Source organism: Musa acuminata, chromosome BXJ2-11 (genome assembly GCF_036884655.1).
Source record: "Musa acuminata AAA Group cultivar baxijiao chromosome BXJ2-11, Cavendish_Baxijiao_AAA, whole genome shotgun sequence".
In the NCBI taxonomy this organism is placed as follows: Eukaryota; Viridiplantae; Streptophyta; class Magnoliopsida; order Zingiberales; family Musaceae; genus Musa; species Musa acuminata.
In genome coordinates, this window is record NC_088348.1 from 6419630 (window position 1) to 6437231 (window position 17602).

At 36.8% G+C, this 17602-nt stretch overlaps 2 protein-coding genes across 2 annotated transcripts; both read left to right on the forward strand.

The window, feature by feature from the left end:
* Window positions 1-344: 344 nt before the first annotated feature.
* LOC135627869 (probable chromo domain-containing protein LHP1) lies at window positions 345-4631 on the forward strand. The gene is made up of 5 exons (XM_065134267.1): window positions 345-721; window positions 815-901; window positions 1022-1744; window positions 4128-4188; window positions 4278-4631. The coding sequence occupies exons 1-5, from the start codon at window positions 489-491 to the stop codon at window positions 4323-4325; spliced, it is 1152 nt and encodes a 383-aa protein (XP_064990339.1). The 5' UTR covers window positions 345-488; the 3' UTR covers window positions 4326-4631.
* Window positions 4632-5386: 755 nt separating this feature from the next.
* On the forward strand, window positions 5387-17053 carry LOC135627870 (protein DAY-LENGTH-DEPENDENT DELAYED-GREENING 1, chloroplastic-like). Its single transcript, XM_065134268.1, has 8 exons — window positions 5387-6376; window positions 7161-7246; window positions 7858-8031; window positions 10981-11095; window positions 14276-14373; window positions 14822-14957; window positions 15730-15831; window positions 16751-17053. The coding sequence occupies exons 1-7, from the start codon at window positions 5747-5749 to the stop codon at window positions 15796-15798; spliced, it is 1308 nt and encodes a 435-aa protein (XP_064990340.1). The 5' UTR covers window positions 5387-5746; the 3' UTR covers window positions 15799-15831; window positions 16751-17053.
* The last annotated feature ends 549 nt before the right edge of the window (window positions 17054-17602 follow it).

Below are 17602 nucleotides of genomic sequence, written 5' to 3' on the forward strand. Positions count from 1 at the left end.
TATTCCAAGAAGAAGGCGACGACGTCGACCTCGCCGTCGTCTCCGCCAGCATACGTCGGAGTCGCCGCCATGGCTGGCCGAAACCCTCGTAAGAGAGAGAGAGAGAGAGAGAGAGAGAGCAGAGGTGAGCGAAAACTCCACAGGCTTCATGCTAATGACGCGCCGTGGCGGCGTTAGGGTGACCGTTGGATGAGGAGATACACCCACACAAGAGTCTTTGATCGTTTGATCTACCACGTAAGACGCACGCGTGTTATCTCACAGTGTAGCGTCAGTCCGTATATATGTATGCTTTTATATAGCAGCCTAAATTACGAAGCCGAGTTTGAAATATCAATGATACTGCATTTAATCTCCATCCGACATCAAACGGCACTCACGACACCCGACAGCGAAACGACGCCTCCGCAAACGCGCAGAAGGAGAGAGAGAGAGAGAGAGAGAGAGAGAGAGAGAGGAGGTCAAGAAAGGAAATCATCCGCAACCCTATGAAGAGCGGGAAGAAGAAGACCGAAACTGCGGTGGAGGAAGGCGACGGAGTTGAGGAGCGCAGCGGCGACGCCGGAGGAGAAGAGGAGAAAGGAGGAGGAGAAGAAGGGGAGAGGTTGGGGAAGGAGGAGGAACGAGGCGAGGTTCCGAGACTGGAGGAAGGTTTCTACGAGATCGAAGGCATCAGGAAGAAGCGAGTGCGCAAGGGTCAAATCCAATACCTTATCAAATGGTAAGAACCTCTCTCTCTCTCCAATCCCCCTCGTTTGTAACCCTTTAGGGATTTTTGCGTGGATTGCTCAGCCCTCTTCTTGTTGGACCGAAGGCGAGGATGGCCGGAGACTGCCAACACCTGGGAGCCCTTCGAGAACATTCAATCCTGTGCCGATGTCATCGAAGCATTCGAAGAGAGGTCAGCCTTTCCCCGTTGCCGCTTTAAATAAATAGCTCTTTGTGGAGGACTTCTCCTTCTTGTTGTATATCTTTTACTTTCTTTTTTTGGCGAACATGAGATCTTCCGATGGGCGGGCAGGTCGAGGTCGCCGAGGTCGCGGAAACGCAAGCGGAGGCCCGGCGGTCCGTATGGCATGGCGGCCCACAAGAAGCGCTCCATCGAGACCGAGGAATCAAAAACGGCACCGAATCAGAACTTACCGACTCAGAATGGTGCCAGTGGCACGGCGGTGGCGTGTGCAGATGCTGATAAAACCTATGAGCAAGTTGGAAAGAGAGTGGTTGTGGACGAGGAGGTAGGAGACTTGAAAAAGAAGACAAGGACAGAGAAGGTCAAGGTGATCACTTCTAGAAGTAGACGGGGTGATGGACAGAACCCGGAGCTTCTTAATTCAGCAGAGCAGATAGAGACCAATGGGCACGATTCTGTGAAACCTTCTGGGGGGCAGGAGGACGGTTCCATGGATGGGTTCTCAAAGGTTGAAAGTACTCAGGCTTCTCAGGGCAATGTAGCAACCGGTGCGAAGAGGAGGAAATCTGGGTGTGTGAAGAGGTTCCAGCAAGGTTCTGCAACAGGTCATTGGGACGAGCAACAGAACGCATCTGTGAGGAGGGAAACTGGATCTGGTGGCAAAGGTGAGAAATCAGGGAATAAAAACATTGTTTCTGAATTAGACAACAAGAATAAGTTGGATGATACTGGAAAGCCACCTTCAATCACAAAGCTCCTAGTGCCAGTTCGCTTCTTTGCTTCCGTGACAAACAATGTGCAGCAAGTGTCTATAACGTTCAAGGCTCTAAGGTGAGATTCTGTAGAAGTGGCTACTTTACCTCTTTTGAAGTCATCACTGTGGTTGCATTAGTTATTTATCTAGAATCTAGATCCATTACTTTGGATATTTACTAAAGTTTTACCAAGAAATTTGAACATAACAAGCTTCTGTCTTGGCGTTTTCTTGAAGGTTTAACTGAAACACATCTTGCAGTGAACCTTTTGTAATTTTGCAGTTTGCAATGTGATAATTATATCAGCATCAATAGCATTGGTGTCTAATCGTTTATAGAAGGAGGATTAAATTTCTCATGTCTTGGGATCAGTTCCTTTTAGGACTTTGGTGAGTCTTGATGCCACAGTTAAGTTTAGAAATTGAGTTTGATTTGTGCTTTCTATTTTTATGATATTTATCTTGATTTTGTAGTCATTATAGGACTGATTATAATAACTGCTTTCAAGATATAACATCCTCACACAACATTTCTTATTCTTTATAAAGAGTCTAAAAGACCTCAAACTTATGAATAAAAGTGGCTGTGTTTGAATTGTTAGGGTTTTCAAATAAATGGTTGTCTTTCCTTTAATCTATGTTGAAATTCCCTGATATATTTAAAAACAGTTGTCCTCTTTTACCTGAACAATGATTATGTATGATCAGAAGTTTGTTTGTGCAACTTTTATCATGATAATTTGTAAACTTTTTGTAGCTAGGTGGCTTGGTATCTCTCACATCCCTTTTGTTTATCTGTTACTCTTTATTTCTCTCCTTAATTAAATATAAAACTCAATTAGCAAGAATTAAATAATTTAGGCATGGGCAAGCCAATACCTTTCTGTCATGCGTCATCACTGTGTTGTTTGGCAAAGGCCAAATCGTAGCCGTATATGCCGCTACTGTTCTTCTCACAATACATCTTTATCCGTGCCGAGAAGCGTGACAAACCCTGTTAACTAGCATCTATTTTCTCTTCTGTACTGTTTTATTCGTTCAATTATCCCTATATTTACCTATCTTGGACAATAATAAATTCTTTCCTCTTCTAAGATCTGATTCTGTTTATATATTCTTTGGTATTGGTGTTTTCTTCAATCTGAGATCGTACTGCAGCTGTCTAAGATTCCCTTGTCTCCATGGTTTAGGTCTGATCAACCATCAATCTTATCATATCCGAGCCTTTGTTTTCTTGTGCTGCTATTTTTTTTTAACATGAGATGCGCCCTTTACTTTTTAAATTTTAGTGTCTACAATTCAATAATTTCAGAATGACTTTTGGTTTTACCTTGAAGTGATATGACTTCGATGCATAAGATCACAAAAGATGTCTTAGTTTGTTAAGATACACTATACTGAAAGGAGGATTTTTTTTGCTAGTCAATGGTTTATGACACTGGAGGCATCTCAGAATGTGTTGGCACGATGCATGTTGATACTGATGTATCTGCATAAGCTCTTAGTCAACCTGATAGTGTATTAGCTTGATGCATGTCAATTAGCTTGGACTAGCACCAAAATTGATGTTGCTGTATGATGCTTGAGAAATAGTGAATCGTGAATGCTTTAGTGAAATGAGGAGATTGCTTGATTAGTTTACAAACGAGATCATTAGAAAGATTCTTTTATCACAGATTCACAGGGTAATTCATGGAGCCTCCACTGCAAAACATTAAATATTATTTTTGTATTTTATTTTGGGATTAGTTTACTTATTCACTTGTTTTATATTGTTCATTCGAACATCCCCTTGATCCATAGGGAGAAGCCTAGTTGATTGTTGATAATAATGGCATGCATAAAAAAATTCTTTGTGTTTTGGCTTCTATGTCAATTATCATTCTGGACTTTATAGTTGCCAATGTGGACAATGTGAAAGAAATAATTGTGAGATAGATTGTCAATTTGGTCCAACAAGTTGTGGCAGTTTGGATCTATCCAGAAACTTGCTTTTTCTGGTTAAGCCAACATTAACTATGCAGATAAGTTATTCTTATAGACTGATCTGTTTGATTCTTGGTTGTAGTGGCATGCATTAAACTTTTCCATGTTTGTTTGTCGTAGCTTGTATTTCCTGTACATTCAAATGTGAAAAGGTTAGAAGAACTAATCCTAGAATAGATTATCAAATTGCTTCAGACTGTTGGTAGCTTTTATATGCTAAATTGAAATTCTGTATTTCCTTTATATTTTAATTTTCATTTACAGGATCATTATTTTTCATTTATCCATACTAAATACACAAATTTTGGTGTTTCTATTTGATCTCTTTCTTAAAGGAATCAGAAATTTTGGGTTCATTGAACTGAACCTGATGTATCTGCTAATAATGTTTACAGGTGTAATTGCTAAAAATAGCAGGCAACACTCGCACTCCCATTGTCGATTATCTAACACTTGTTTCGTGTTCTTGTATAGATCTGATGGAAAAGAAGTATTCGTGGATGACAAAGAACTAAAAGCTACCAACCCATTATTGGTATGATGCATATAGTCGTCTGTTCATTCCTTGGTGTATTTTTCCAGACATTTGGTTGAATGTTTCAATCAAGCTTTTTAATGTGACAGCTAATCAGTTTCTATGAGCAACATCTTCGCTATAGTCCAAATCAATGATCCCTTCATAAAAGGGTTGAATATTCATTCATCAAGCTTGCTGGAGCTGAAGAACATGATGCATAGGTTCCTGATGCCTCAACCTTGTTCTCGGCACAGTTTTGTATGTAGAACATTACTCCGACTTGAACTAGTTTTCTTGCCTTCTCCCATGCTCTAAGCTTGTGTTCTTTTGCAACATCGGCAACCAACCAGCTGTTGTGTTTCAGAATCAGATATTGTCTGTATCCCTTACATGCTATATGGTTGTGTACATAACTCTATGATCCAATTTTGAGACACTGATAGATCCAAAGGTTCTGCACATTCGACAGAATTTGCCATTAGGATGATATATGATTTCATATTATTAGATCTGCAGTGAAAGAATTACTTTGTTAAATACCAGAGTTTAATTGTTAATACGTTGATTCATTAATCCAAGAAAGAAATCTGAGCTTAATCAAGGTTGGATTCTAATCTCTGTTCATTAGTTTATTTGTCAGTGGATGGATCAGGAAAAAATTATTCTTGTTGTAGATTCCTCACAGGGAGCCGTCCCAGCCAATTTCCTCAGCACAGTAGAGACGAGGATACAGGTAAATTGCTAAACCATTTCATGGCATATATATATTAATTCCATACTCGACTGTAATGCCATTCATTATATATATATATATATATATATATATATATATATATATATATATATATATATATATATATATATATATATATATATATATATATACTCGATTGTAATGCCATTCATTATATATCAAATTAATTTAAATAAAAAAGATGGACGGTGGAGATTAAAAGACGATGTAGTATGGACGGTTTTGGATTAACTCGTTATGGCTTTCCTGTCCAGCGCACTTGCATAGAGAAAATTATGCGCCTGGATAACGAAACTTCGTTCATCCATCACAGCCACTGGTATGTTTGATTTGAAATTATGTGGACGATTGAGATGAAAGGAGGGGGATACGATGGGCTGTTTTGGAAGCTCTTTTAAAAATTTCTATGTAGGGAAATCTGCACAGGATCTGCTTTCCTCCTTATCTCCCCTCCTCCTCCCTCTTATTCTGTTGTCCCCCATCATCAAGTAATTGGAAGGTTAAGACGGAGAGAGCAAGCGACTGCTCGGTCTCCATCCACGACGCGCTCCATCGCCCACCACAATTCGCCCCTGCGGTGGCGACTCGCTGTGGTGTTTAGAAGCCGTCCCATCTTTTGTTATCCACTGAGCATCATCGATTCCATCTCGTGATTCCTCCATTTTGGTCGCTCGATTCCTTCCCCAATGGCTTTGGATTCAGCCTCCTTCTCTTCTTTTTCGTCTCGTAGGTCCTCGATTTTACCGGAATGGTTGTGATGGTACTGTCGGCGATGACTAGTATGAGCGCGAATGATGCAGTGGCTCCTCGTTCCCATGCTTGATGAACATTGCCAAGAGCGTCTACCACTGGAACCTCATCTCTCTCGGCGGTGCGCGATTCCGGAAGAGTTCCGCCCGCGGTAGCGTGCCTGCCCATCACGTGTTCGTTTTTATTCCTCGGTGGAGTCGACGACGACGGAGCGGTTTCCGGCTGGTTAGAAATTGTAAGGACAAGGAGCATCCCAGTAAGAGATCTTGGTGGCAGAAGTTCTTTTCGGACAACGACGATGAGAGCTGGTTCAGTTGGAGTGCTGAGGACGTGCTCGGCGTCGACGGGGTAGGTGATGAGCACGGGGAAGAGGAAGGGAAGGAGGATGAAAGGTTCGAGGCTTGGAAGAGCAGGGCTGAAGCGATTGTCGAGCTCCGTGAAGCACAGGAGGATGCGAGAAATGAGGAGGGCCGAGCGTGGGAAGATTGGCTCCGAGGTGATGGATTATCTGGCGAGGGCTCTTCGTCATGGGATCATGATTGGGGTGGCGAAGCAGCAGAACCACCAGGGGAGGTGAATGATGATCCGGAGGAGATAATGCGGGAGAAGGGTCTTGTTAGAGCCATTAAAGATGTGATTGCTGAGAACGATGAAGGGTTGTTATTTGAGGATAGAGTATTCCGGTATGCTTCGATCAGCTCGGTATGTAGAGAAACCAACTAGTCGTGGACTGGCATATTGTTCTATTTTGTATTCTGTAGATATTGCACTTGGTGATAGGTTGAGTTTTTAGGAACCCATGCCAAAGTATAATGACCCTCTCCAGAATTAATATTTGTAATGCATGATCATATTAAGTGGTTTTTTGTTTCTCTCAAGCAAAAGACTTGGAATCATTGCTATTTTATGTTATACTTCTTATGTTACCTACATTTATTATTCAGCCGGTCTGCCTAACACATTAGTGAGTAGGGATATTTTCTCTGTTAGATGATTGGTCCATGTATCATCTCCATTTATTAATTACCTTGTTTCGCACTCATGTTTATTATGTGTAATCATCAGCATAAAATCATGTGTCTCCAAGCATTTGCAAAATTGTTGTTTTCATGTTAATAATTTTATAGAACATATGCATCCAATATTACTATGCATATAGTGTTACCTGTTAGTAAGTAATTCATACAATGAAAGAACATTACAGTTTTGGTACTTCCGTTGGATTGGTAATTCATAGAAGCATAAACATGTGGATTGCATGTTCTTTACAACATAACTACTGTACAGCCTGATTTACATAGCTTATTGTGTATTTGCAGTTAACTAATAATAGCATCTGTGATCTTCTTAGCTTTTAGCATATGGTAAAATTGTTAGCAAACCTTTGGTTGGAAGTCATTCCACAAATATGATATGTGTCAGATCATTATTTCTCTGTCTCATGGCTGTTGACAATTATTCACTGATTCAAATAGACTGCTTACAGGCAAAATTTGTTGCTTTGTTGATTCTCATTCCGTGGATTCTAGACTTTGTGGTTCATGACTATGTCCTGATGCCATTCTTAGACAGGTAATTTCTGTACATTGCTTGTATCCCAACTTCTACATTGTTGCTTTTATACTTCTGTTAATATCAGAACCTTAATATTGGAATCAGCAGAAATATTATGGAGACCAAACAAGAAAAATATGTGTGACTCTGTCCATTGTCATGATCTTATCCAGCATATATGTACCCATCAGCTAAGAGGAGCAATATGATAAGCTGTCTGTGGTTTCCACTCTATTCATGTTTAAGAAATCTTTTGAATGTGTTTTTGGCTATACAATTCTTCTTGCACGATTATACCTCAGTTCTATGACTTCAGAGTTACCTGTTCAACACTCTTGCAAACACGGAAGTTACACAAATTGAACATAAGATACAACTAAAATAAAAAATTGCTTCTTTCCCTTGTGTGTATACCACATTTAGTCCAGCATGACTGTCAAGGACTCTTCATGCTTGTTTATGGGTCTTATATATAAACCAGAAAGGAAAATCTCCTCACCATGTGTTCCAGAAAGGAAAATCTCCTTGCCATGTGTCCCTTAATTTTTGTATTAATTAGATTTTGCAAATTTGGTCAATTAACAATGTTACACTTTTGAATCCCTTGATATAAATTGTGTGTATAATAGGTATGTCAAGACTGTACCACTTGCTGCCCAGATGCTTGATGTTAGGAGACAACAGAAACTTGAGATGATAAATACTTTAAAGCTTGAGAGAGCAAGATTGCGCTTAGAGGTAGAGATTGGTAAATCCCCTCCCCTTTCAGATGAAGAGGTCCGGTTGGAGATGCGATACAAAGCGTAAGCTGGATATGGTCTCCTGCCTTTTATCTAACTTCTTGTAGAACAAGTTTGAAACATTCTTTTGGTAGTGTCTCTTTATTATGTTGACGAGGATCATGTATAGCCCTCTTAGTATGCATATATCATGTTTGTGCCTGTTTGCATCTATGTTCCATCTACTTCTTTAAGTCTCCATGTTTTTGGAAAAATATAGTGTATATCCAGGTTCTCTGTTTCATTCTGTTCTTCTTCTGTTGGTTTCAGTTAGATTTTTTTAATGTGTGTTTCTGGTGGGTTTCTGATAGTTTTCTTATGTTGAAACAAAATCAAGACTGTAGCAATCAGAAAAAAAGTCCTATGAAGGCAATAGAACATTTAATGATCGCTAATTTCTGAACCATATGGATCATCTCTTCTCTTAAAGTGTCTATAAATGTTAACTGGCTGGTGTATATTTATCATGTCAGAATTACATATAACTTTGTAAGAGGTTGGTTTAACAGAATTTTGACAATTAATATATATACTTTACATCCAGATGCAATTTAATTTGAAAAAATCAACAAGAAAAACATAGATATTTATGCTGAATTTAATAATGTAAAAGAAGCTTACTGTAAGTTAATCAACTGGCATCTGGAAAATTATTGAAATATATTATTCCTAAGAATTCTGAAAAGAGGTACACTTCTCTCTCCTTTTGTCTTTTATCTTTTTCTCAACTTTCTTAATGATACAATTGGCTGCTTTCTGATAAAATCAACAAAAAAAATCTTGCTATAGGAATAGTAGAAATGACATGATGAGTTTTAAAGTGAAAAGGAATATAAGCTGAAAAGGAATATAAGGAATCTTACTAATGAGATCAACAATATGAACAATTGAGCAGTTAACTAATGTGTGAAACATGTAGATAGGATCTATGGAGTCTTAAAAACCAATATTCCTAAGAGCTCTGCCAAGAAGCAGACACTTCTATTCCTCTCTTGCTTTCCTCTTTTATCTTTTTTTCAACTTTCCTAATGATGCAGCCGGCAGCTTTTCTGCTTTTGCCTTGGACAAAAATTAAAAAAAAGAAAGAAAAAAATTGCCATAGGAATAGTGTAGAAATGGCATGATGCGTTTTAAAGTCAAAAGGAATATAAGTAGTAATAAAAATGTCCTAATGCAATCAGCAATATGAACGATTGAGCAGTAAACTAATGTGTGAAACATGTAAATAGGAAGATTAATAATTATGCACTATGGAGTTGAAGGAATCATTGATATTCAGTTAGACATTTTTTCTGGAAATGGTGTGACTCCTTGGACATTGTTGATGGTGATCAATAATGAGACTCTTTTGTTGGTGATTGTTTTGCTTATAAGCTGATTAAAACATCATCAATAATCATGGTTGTCTCTATTGTTGCAAATAAATTGTAGCATATAAGCAAAAGTAAGAAAAGTGAAATTTTGTAATCACTAAGGATTACAACATCAGTCAATGTTAATGGTTATGTTTTAAATTTTACTAGCTTACAAACTAAATTAGGTCCAAGACATATCTGATTGAAATAGAAGTTTGATATATTGATATGTCATATATCTTATCTACAAGGAGTCTCAAGGATGACCAGTCATACGAAGCTCTGAAATAAATCGATAGGGCAAAGTTTATCTGGATTAGGGTGAAATTGGATCCTACGTTACGGTGGCTCCTTTACAACTTAAGTGGTCAAAGTTTGAGTTACAGGACATCTTTGCTTCCAGTGTAATACTGTGTATATTGACTTTGCTCAGACCCATTATTAATGGTACCTTACGCACTGAGCTGCTGTTTTTTCCTTGAATTTTGAACCATAAAAAATGACCACAGAAGTAGTTTTTTTTTCTCTTTTTGAAATGTTTGGAGAGAAGAATTATGTCTTACACATGTTTGTTCTGCTTAGTTCTTTCCATCATATAGATTAAATAGAACTGAAATTGAATTTATGAAATATAACTTAATCAATCCCTAGGATGTAATACCGACAAGCTCCTAGAAATAGAAGTGATAAATACTATGGATCTATTATTTGGTGATTAGGGGAATTTAATCAAGACCGATTAAAATAGATAGGGACATCAAGAGTTCCTCATGATTGTTGCATATAACACAATCGTGAAGTTTTCATGCTTTATGGACTATAGTGTTTGGCAGATGGGAAACAACACATACAAAAAGCATCTCTGAGATGACGATATTGAGTTGTGTGATAGAAACAATTAGATATTATTTTAATAAATGATAGGATGAGGAAAAACCAACTAGGATGGTATGGGCATGTCCAAAAGAGATGTCTGAATTAGCAAGGTCAGTTGATTAAAGTTAGTGCCTTAGTGGTGTAAGGAGATGTTGTGGGAGACCTAAGAAAACAATAAAAGGAGATAAGATAGCTTTGTAGTTTGATTAATAATATTTCCCTATACAAAGCTTTATGACAGAAAAAGATCCATATAACCAAATCCTAAATAGTTGAAAGTTGAGACATTACATGTTATTTTTGTTATTATAATGTTCCATTTAGAAGTATTCAGTAAGAATACATATAGAGCAAAAGCTGACTACAGTGGGAAGACAAGTGAATTTTTAGTCATCTTATCATTGCACTAGCAATCAAGACTATGTTGAGGAGGCTATGTTGAGGTCACATATATCATGCTAATTTACTGATATTTTTTATTTATATTAAGCTAGCTGTCCTGTATGGCCTAGTAAAGCATCATTTTCGTAGATGGATATTTTCTTCTGGCTTTCCCTTTGTACGTCACATTAATGGTTGATCTTCTTTTTGTTTTCCATTTTGTATGTTGTCATACTTGTATGCAGTTTTCCACTAGCTGGGAAATACTTCTTTTATATTGATAGGTAGGAACCTTATTTATAACACTGATCCTTCTTGAATATGTAATGATACTGGTGATGCTTTTTTGTTGTTTTATCAGGATAGAATTAAGAGATGAGCGGAGATTAGAGAACCGAAGAGCATTTGCAAACATTTGGTCAGACTTGGTGTATGGCATTACACTGTTTGTTCTTATCTACTTTAATAAGAGCAAAGTGAGTATGCTACCTAGTTAGTCACTAATTAAGGGCTATTTACCATAGAGACTTACACAATGATTTTCTTGATAGTGTATGAATACACTATTATATAACTTTTGGTTGAAGGGTTTATTTTCTTCTAAGTTTATGATAAAATCACGTCATTGTATTTGTGAATCCTCTGAAGTGATTGAAGTGCCTTTAACTACCATAAAGGAGTTGATCTAGTAGAATTATATACCTTGACCTATGATATAGTTAATAGCTATTTGATGACTAGGAACAACCACTATTTGGCTATATCAAGTGCTAATACAGTCGTAATATCAAGGATTAGGCTTAGGGAAGAAATTAAAGTGACTAGTGTATGCTACTGGTTTGTATCCAACAGAGGTTTAATGAAAGAGCAAAGTGAAGAAGAAAAGAAAACATATTGACAGAAATAACTGGTAGAGACGAATAGGGATGTCAGGCCACTTCACAACGAAAAAAAGAAAAAACAACAGAGAACAAACACCTTCCATTTACCCAAATTCATGATTCGAAATTACTACTCTTTTATTCTCAGCCGTCTAAGCATATATTTTTATATATACAGAAATGCTTGAATCAATCTAGGATCCACAGAAGAGTTCAAAGTGGTGATAATGTGAATCATATATGGTTTTCGTTGCATATTAATCTAGTTAACTTATGGAAAGAACATTGTGACAATCTGACATAATTTTTATGCATGCCTACAGTCTCACCTGAAGAAATCAGTATCAAATACAATCAAGTAAAACAATCTGACATGGGAATTTTAAATTTGCAAATTAATCTCAGTCTAGAAGTTCCAAAACAAAGAAATATACAGCTAATATTGCTTTTTCATATAAATATCCCTACATAATATCAGTATGAGCTATTGATTGACATCTAGAATGAGGACTATAGCTATGCTAAAGTAGATTTCAACAAATTATACATAACTAGCTTATCACATAACTAGATTATCTCAGATACTCCAATGGATTAGACCTAGATCTAATTGAACAAATCTTGTCTCATGTTGATGTATTCCATTGCTAACTATTATAAATTGAGATATTTGATAAATATGAAAAATCATAATGAAATATTTTGATGATGTAATTTTCATTTATTTCCAAGTCACTGGAAAGTCAGAGTTGATAGTTGAGATGATTAAGAAGATGAAGATGTAAAATATGTCTTGCAACTGGATGGCTCTTTATTGTTGGAGTAACGAAGAACTAATTGAAAATTATTGTATATTACTTTAACATTAAAAGCTATGATACATTTTAGAATATTATTGACAAGGAATAGAGTCATGCATGTTGTAATGTTTATGATACAATATTCATATGTAGAATGCTAACTTTGATCTTGAAGTGTTTAAAATAACATTTACCCAGGGATTGTTTCACGACCTTGTATTACTACAACTTATGTCATGACCCGAGCTTGATAAGCTAACGACTTATCAATTTTGTTTGATCTAAATCACTGGTCAAAATACTTAAGTTAAGGTTGATAGTATTACACTCATCAGACCCTTATAAGTCAATCTTAGTCTTGCCCACTTAACGGCTTAATGCCATCGTCGAGGCTCAGCATAGCCCAGATCAAATCCTAGCATGTATATCATGACGAGTCACTCCATCCACGGGTAGCCTTTTTCTACTCGAGCCCTCTTATCATGCTCAATTACTAGGTCAGCTCTGATACCAAATATCACGACTTAGGCTTGATAGACTAATTGGCTCATCAACTTCGTTTGGCCTAAACCACTGGTCAAAATATTTAAGCTAAAGTTGATAATAGTACACTTATCATACTTTTATAAGTTAATCTTAGTCTTGCCCACTTTCAATGTGGGACTAATCGGGGTGTTATAATTTATAATGAATGCAACTATTTATTTGAAAGAAAGTCATCGGGTTTATGTTCGTATATGACAGTGAATTGATATGTTATTCTAGAAGGTGGATCTTGCTACTACGGGGATGTTGCTCTTTTGCAGTCTAGGTGACCGAAGTTGCGGAAATGATGTCTCTGCCCTCAAGGGTAAAGCTATATACATTGACCCTCCCTAGACCTTACATTGGCAAGAGCCTTGTAAACTGGGCTGATCTTTTAATACTAGAGAGTTTGTTTAACATGAGCCTATTTGTTGTATCTAGATAGAGGATTTATCTGTTTGTAAGATGTTTTTTGTGGTCTTGCTAAGAGGAAGTTTTCTCAATGTATCGGACCTTTTTTAGAAGATAAGTGGATCTTTGACTGAATCTGACGATGGTTGATACTTGATAGTAAACATCCTTTAGAACATCAATCTCAATCTTCTTTTGGTAAGCTTAATAATTTTGGGTCAATTCAATACCATTGATCTGCAAACATCACTCCAATTGTGTGTTTGTGATTTTATATGTATCCTGCATAGGTGCTCAATAATGGTGACCTTGATCATTGAAGCCATCTCTGTGTCTAACTAAATTACATAGGACTTTATTTTCCATGTAATGAAGAGGAACTAATACCAAACTATTGGGGAGGTTGTGGTGAAGGAAGAAGGCAAGTCCATTAATTAAATTTTTAATCTTAGTGCAGCTTTGATTTTCGTAAGATTCACCAGTTGGAGAACTCATCTGGATGACTGAATTATTTGGAGTTCATCAATATGGTTTCACAGTGAACAGCAAAAATGTTGACATCACATACTAGTCAAAAGCCTCATATGATATGGAAATAATTCTTATATTGATAAGATAATGCTCCATAATCATTATACCCACATAGAAAAGCAGAGCAGCATAATATGCTTCTCATTTATCCTGAAAATAAATGAAATTGATATTTATTAAGATGATCGCCTTCCAGATATATCATCTTGGTCAGAATATATAAATATCTTGAGTTGTACAATACCACATTACCACAGTTTTTTAAGGTAAATTTACATAATGCTCAAATGGGCTCAAGTTATTTATTTCTAGATTCTTGGTGTTTTGCTGCATTACTATCACTTTATGTTTGTACTTCTATTGTCAATTAATTATCATGGATAAATGTTTTCATGTCATATCTCAGTAGGCTTCATTCTCCTTTTTGGTTGCGCACTTCACTTGTGTATGTTTCTGTGGAAATTATCAACAGGTTTCTTATGTTATAGGTGTTTGTCTCTGTATTCAGGTTGCTTTGCTGAAGGTTACAGGATACAAGTTACTAAATAATATTTCAGACACTGGGAAGGCATTCCTTATTATTTTAATCACAGATATTTTTTTGGGGTAAGATATTTGAATTTACGTACTTATTTTCTCCATTTCCTTAACAATGGAAAGATACAGGGTGCTTATTTCAACTGATCTAACCAAACATAATGGTGTCCAAGTAAGTGAGATTTGTGATGAATCCCGTCTGTTGAGCTCCTTAGTTGACAACTTGACATAACACCATATTTGGTTGGTTTGTATAAAGCCATACATCTCGACTTGTTTTGATATATACCAAGATTGTTAATATGACCAAGGGTCTTATCTATGTTACGATCACTAGTTCGTAGAGACCAACATCACTTTATTTAGGATATTACAATTCTTGAATTGCATAGATGAACAGTTTGATAATGATTTATATGCACAAAATTCCATGTGCAAACCATTATTGTTATGATAAGAATGATATATATATATATATATATCTCCAGTGTCTCAAATTTTTGATACTCAAATGCAGGTACCATTCTGAGTCTGGTTGGCAGGTTTTGGTTGAGATTATTCTTGATCATTATGGACTTGATGTTGACGAAGCTGCAATAACCATCTTTATTTGCTCATTTCCAGTCATGATCGATGCCTGTGTGAAGCTATGGGTAGGTCTTATGAGTAGCTTTTGCAAACTTTCTCTTCCAAAGAATATATCTCTCTTGGTACATGCAAATATATGTACCAAGTCAGATACTTATTGAAATGTCTACTTCTTGGAAATATTCAATTTTCTAACTGGATAGTTTATGGAGTTATTTTGTTGTGTGGATATTGACAAGAATTAAATACCCTTATATTAATAATTCATACTATTGGAATGCTGATACTTTGAGCTTTTGATGTCATCATATGCAGTAGAAAATGGTCACCAAATTGTTTTCTTCAGCCATTTATTGCAATTTGATAAAAATGTTTGTTTAAGTTTGCTTTTATGATTATTTAAACCATAGTTTAAAATTTCGGTATCGGTAACCATACCAATCTCTGGTTGGACCAGTATGGATCTAGTATGTATTGGCATACCAACACGCAATTTCGGACATGACAGCACACCATTTTTGGCACTGAGATGGGGGAAGAGGAAGAGGAGGAGGAGGAGGAGAAGGAGAAAAGGAGGGTGAGGGAGAAAGAGGATCAGAGGACTAAGAGGAAGAGGAGGAGAAGTATGAGGGTGACGGAGAAAGAGGATCACATAGCATAGAGTTTTTTGAAGAATCTATTTCCCATCATAAATTTAAAATGATTCATTTGGTAGCTCACCATCTGAAGGCTTGGTGACAATTTGTTTTTATACTCTTAAATAGAGTAGTTTTTATCTATTTGGTCCCAGTTTGGACTTTCAGGATTGACACTCTTACTGTCTTGTCCACTCTGCAGCTGTTCAAGTTCCTTCCGAGGTTGTCTCCAAATGTGTATAATATCTTCCGTGAAATGCAGCGTCATTAGTGGTGTGCAACCTAATTCTTACTTATCGTGAAGGTAAAATAACACTATTTGTTTAGAAAATACTGCTGCTTAAATTTCTGAAGAATGAAAAAATATGGAAAGACTGTATGTTTGACATTACTTCTACTTTTTTATGCTAGATAACTCCCAAATCCATATATAGAAAACATGTTTGGTAGCTTCCTCTTACTTGCATTGCTTTCTAAAAAAAAATTTCTGGTTTTCACATCCCATGGCTGTCTATGGCCCCTGCTAGACACCTGGTTTTATAAGTCTCATCACAAGAACCACTTCCACCAGTTTTTCCCTCCTTTTGATTTTCCAATTGTAAAATCTGTGACATTATTTCTACTTTCTGAAGGGATTCTACTAGCTTTTTCAAGGTACCAAAAGCAGAAATAATTTCATACGGTGGCTAAACTTTTCGACCAACAAGTATATACATCACCCTTGAATTTGTCAACCACAATTTTGCTGGTTCCTTAATCCATTTGTAGTAAAGAGTTTCATATTTCTTTGTCCTTTTGGCATATGTCAGTTGTGACCTAGAGCATTGCATTAGATACACACTCAAATTGTGATTGAATGCTTATTAAATATCTGATTTGGCAAAGAGGCAAAAGATAAATGTACAGAATTATTAGGGGAAGAATGAAATTTAGAAATTTGGATGAGACAAAAGATACTCAGGATGCTTAATAATTTTGTGAATGGGAGATATTTGTCCAAAATATTTTGTGGGGATGGATGTGAGGGTACAACACTACCATTCAAGAGCATTTTTCAATCATTAGCCGGCTAATCATCAAACTAAGACCTTTAACACCCTAGTACTTAAAGTTGGGACAAGGACTTGCTCTTCATGGTGATTGTGTCACTACTAGGTTCTCGGATTGCATTGATCTCGAAAACACTGAAGAAAATGCTTTTGCATGTTGGATCGTGTGTGCAGGTTGCTTCGGCACAGGATGGGCTGGATTGAAATTTAAAGTTGGGACTCAAAAGAGGGATTTCATTTCTGCTTACTGGATACTTTTACAAGTTCATCAAAGCCCTTCTAGGCATTTCCTCTTGGTAATAACATTCACTGCATCGACAACCTTTTTTTTTTCGACAAATAGATCACAATTTTTTGACCCACAATTAACAGTTGGGTCAGAAGTGGATTGTTTTCCTATAGTGCATGTGAACTAAAATGTACCAGATTCCCCACTACTTTTGGCCTGAAGTAGAAGTATTCTCTTGATCTGACGTATATGATGCCTGATGTCCTCCACTAATGCCCATCCGTGAAAGGTTTGTGCTCAGGTATCAACGGGGCACTTGTTTTACTATCTCCCTGCATGAAGTATTGCATCAACACATACTTTCTTCTTTCGAGTTGTATGTATCATAGTGAAGCATTTAACATCTAAAGAAAGGAACATGGTAGCTAACACATCACATCTATTGCATGATGTCGAGTATCATAAGGTCATAATCACATATTCCACCACTTTATTCATTCAGAGTTTTTAGCTGTTCCAAGTTCCAGCTTAGTTGCATCTTTTTTGTGTCCTGCTGTACTTCAGTGGCTCTTCATCCAAATACAAGAATAAAGTGCTGTGAGTACGCACCTTCTTTTTGTCATCTACCATTCCAATGCGAAGATCCAATCTCCTGTCCTGTACTGATGCATTGATGGAAGACAGCACACATGCACTTATAAAATAAAAGCTCCATGGAAAAGAATCTTTCATCCTGTCAACTCTTTTATGCTAGCCAGTTGAATAGATGCTTCTTGTGAATATTGTGGAAAGATACT

Excerpts from the sequence above, each read along its gene's own strand:
- LOC135627870 (XM_065134268.1), top strand. The coding sequence starts at position 5,747 with ATGAACATTGCCAAGAGCGTCTACCACTGGAACCTCATCTCTCTCGGC. Across the intron at positions 14,374-14,821 it reads ATCACAGATATTTTTTTGGG|GTACCATTCTGAGTCTGGTT; the intron begins GTAAGATATTTG and ends ACTCAAATGCAG. Across the intron at positions 14,958-15,729 it reads ATGCCTGTGTGAAGCTATGG|CTGTTCAAGTTCCTTCCGAG; the intron begins GTAGGTCTTATG and ends TCCACTCTGCAG.
- LOC135627869 (XM_065134267.1), top strand. The coding sequence starts at position 489 with ATGAAGAGCGGGAAGAAGAAGACCGAAACTGCGGTGGAGGAAGGCGAC. Across the intron at positions 722-814 it reads ATCCAATACCTTATCAAATG|GCGAGGATGGCCGGAGACTG; the intron begins GTAAGAACCTCT and ends GTTGGACCGAAG. Across the intron at positions 1,745-4,127 it reads ATAACGTTCAAGGCTCTAAG|ATCTGATGGAAAAGAAGTAT; the intron begins GTGAGATTCTGT and ends GTTCTTGTATAG.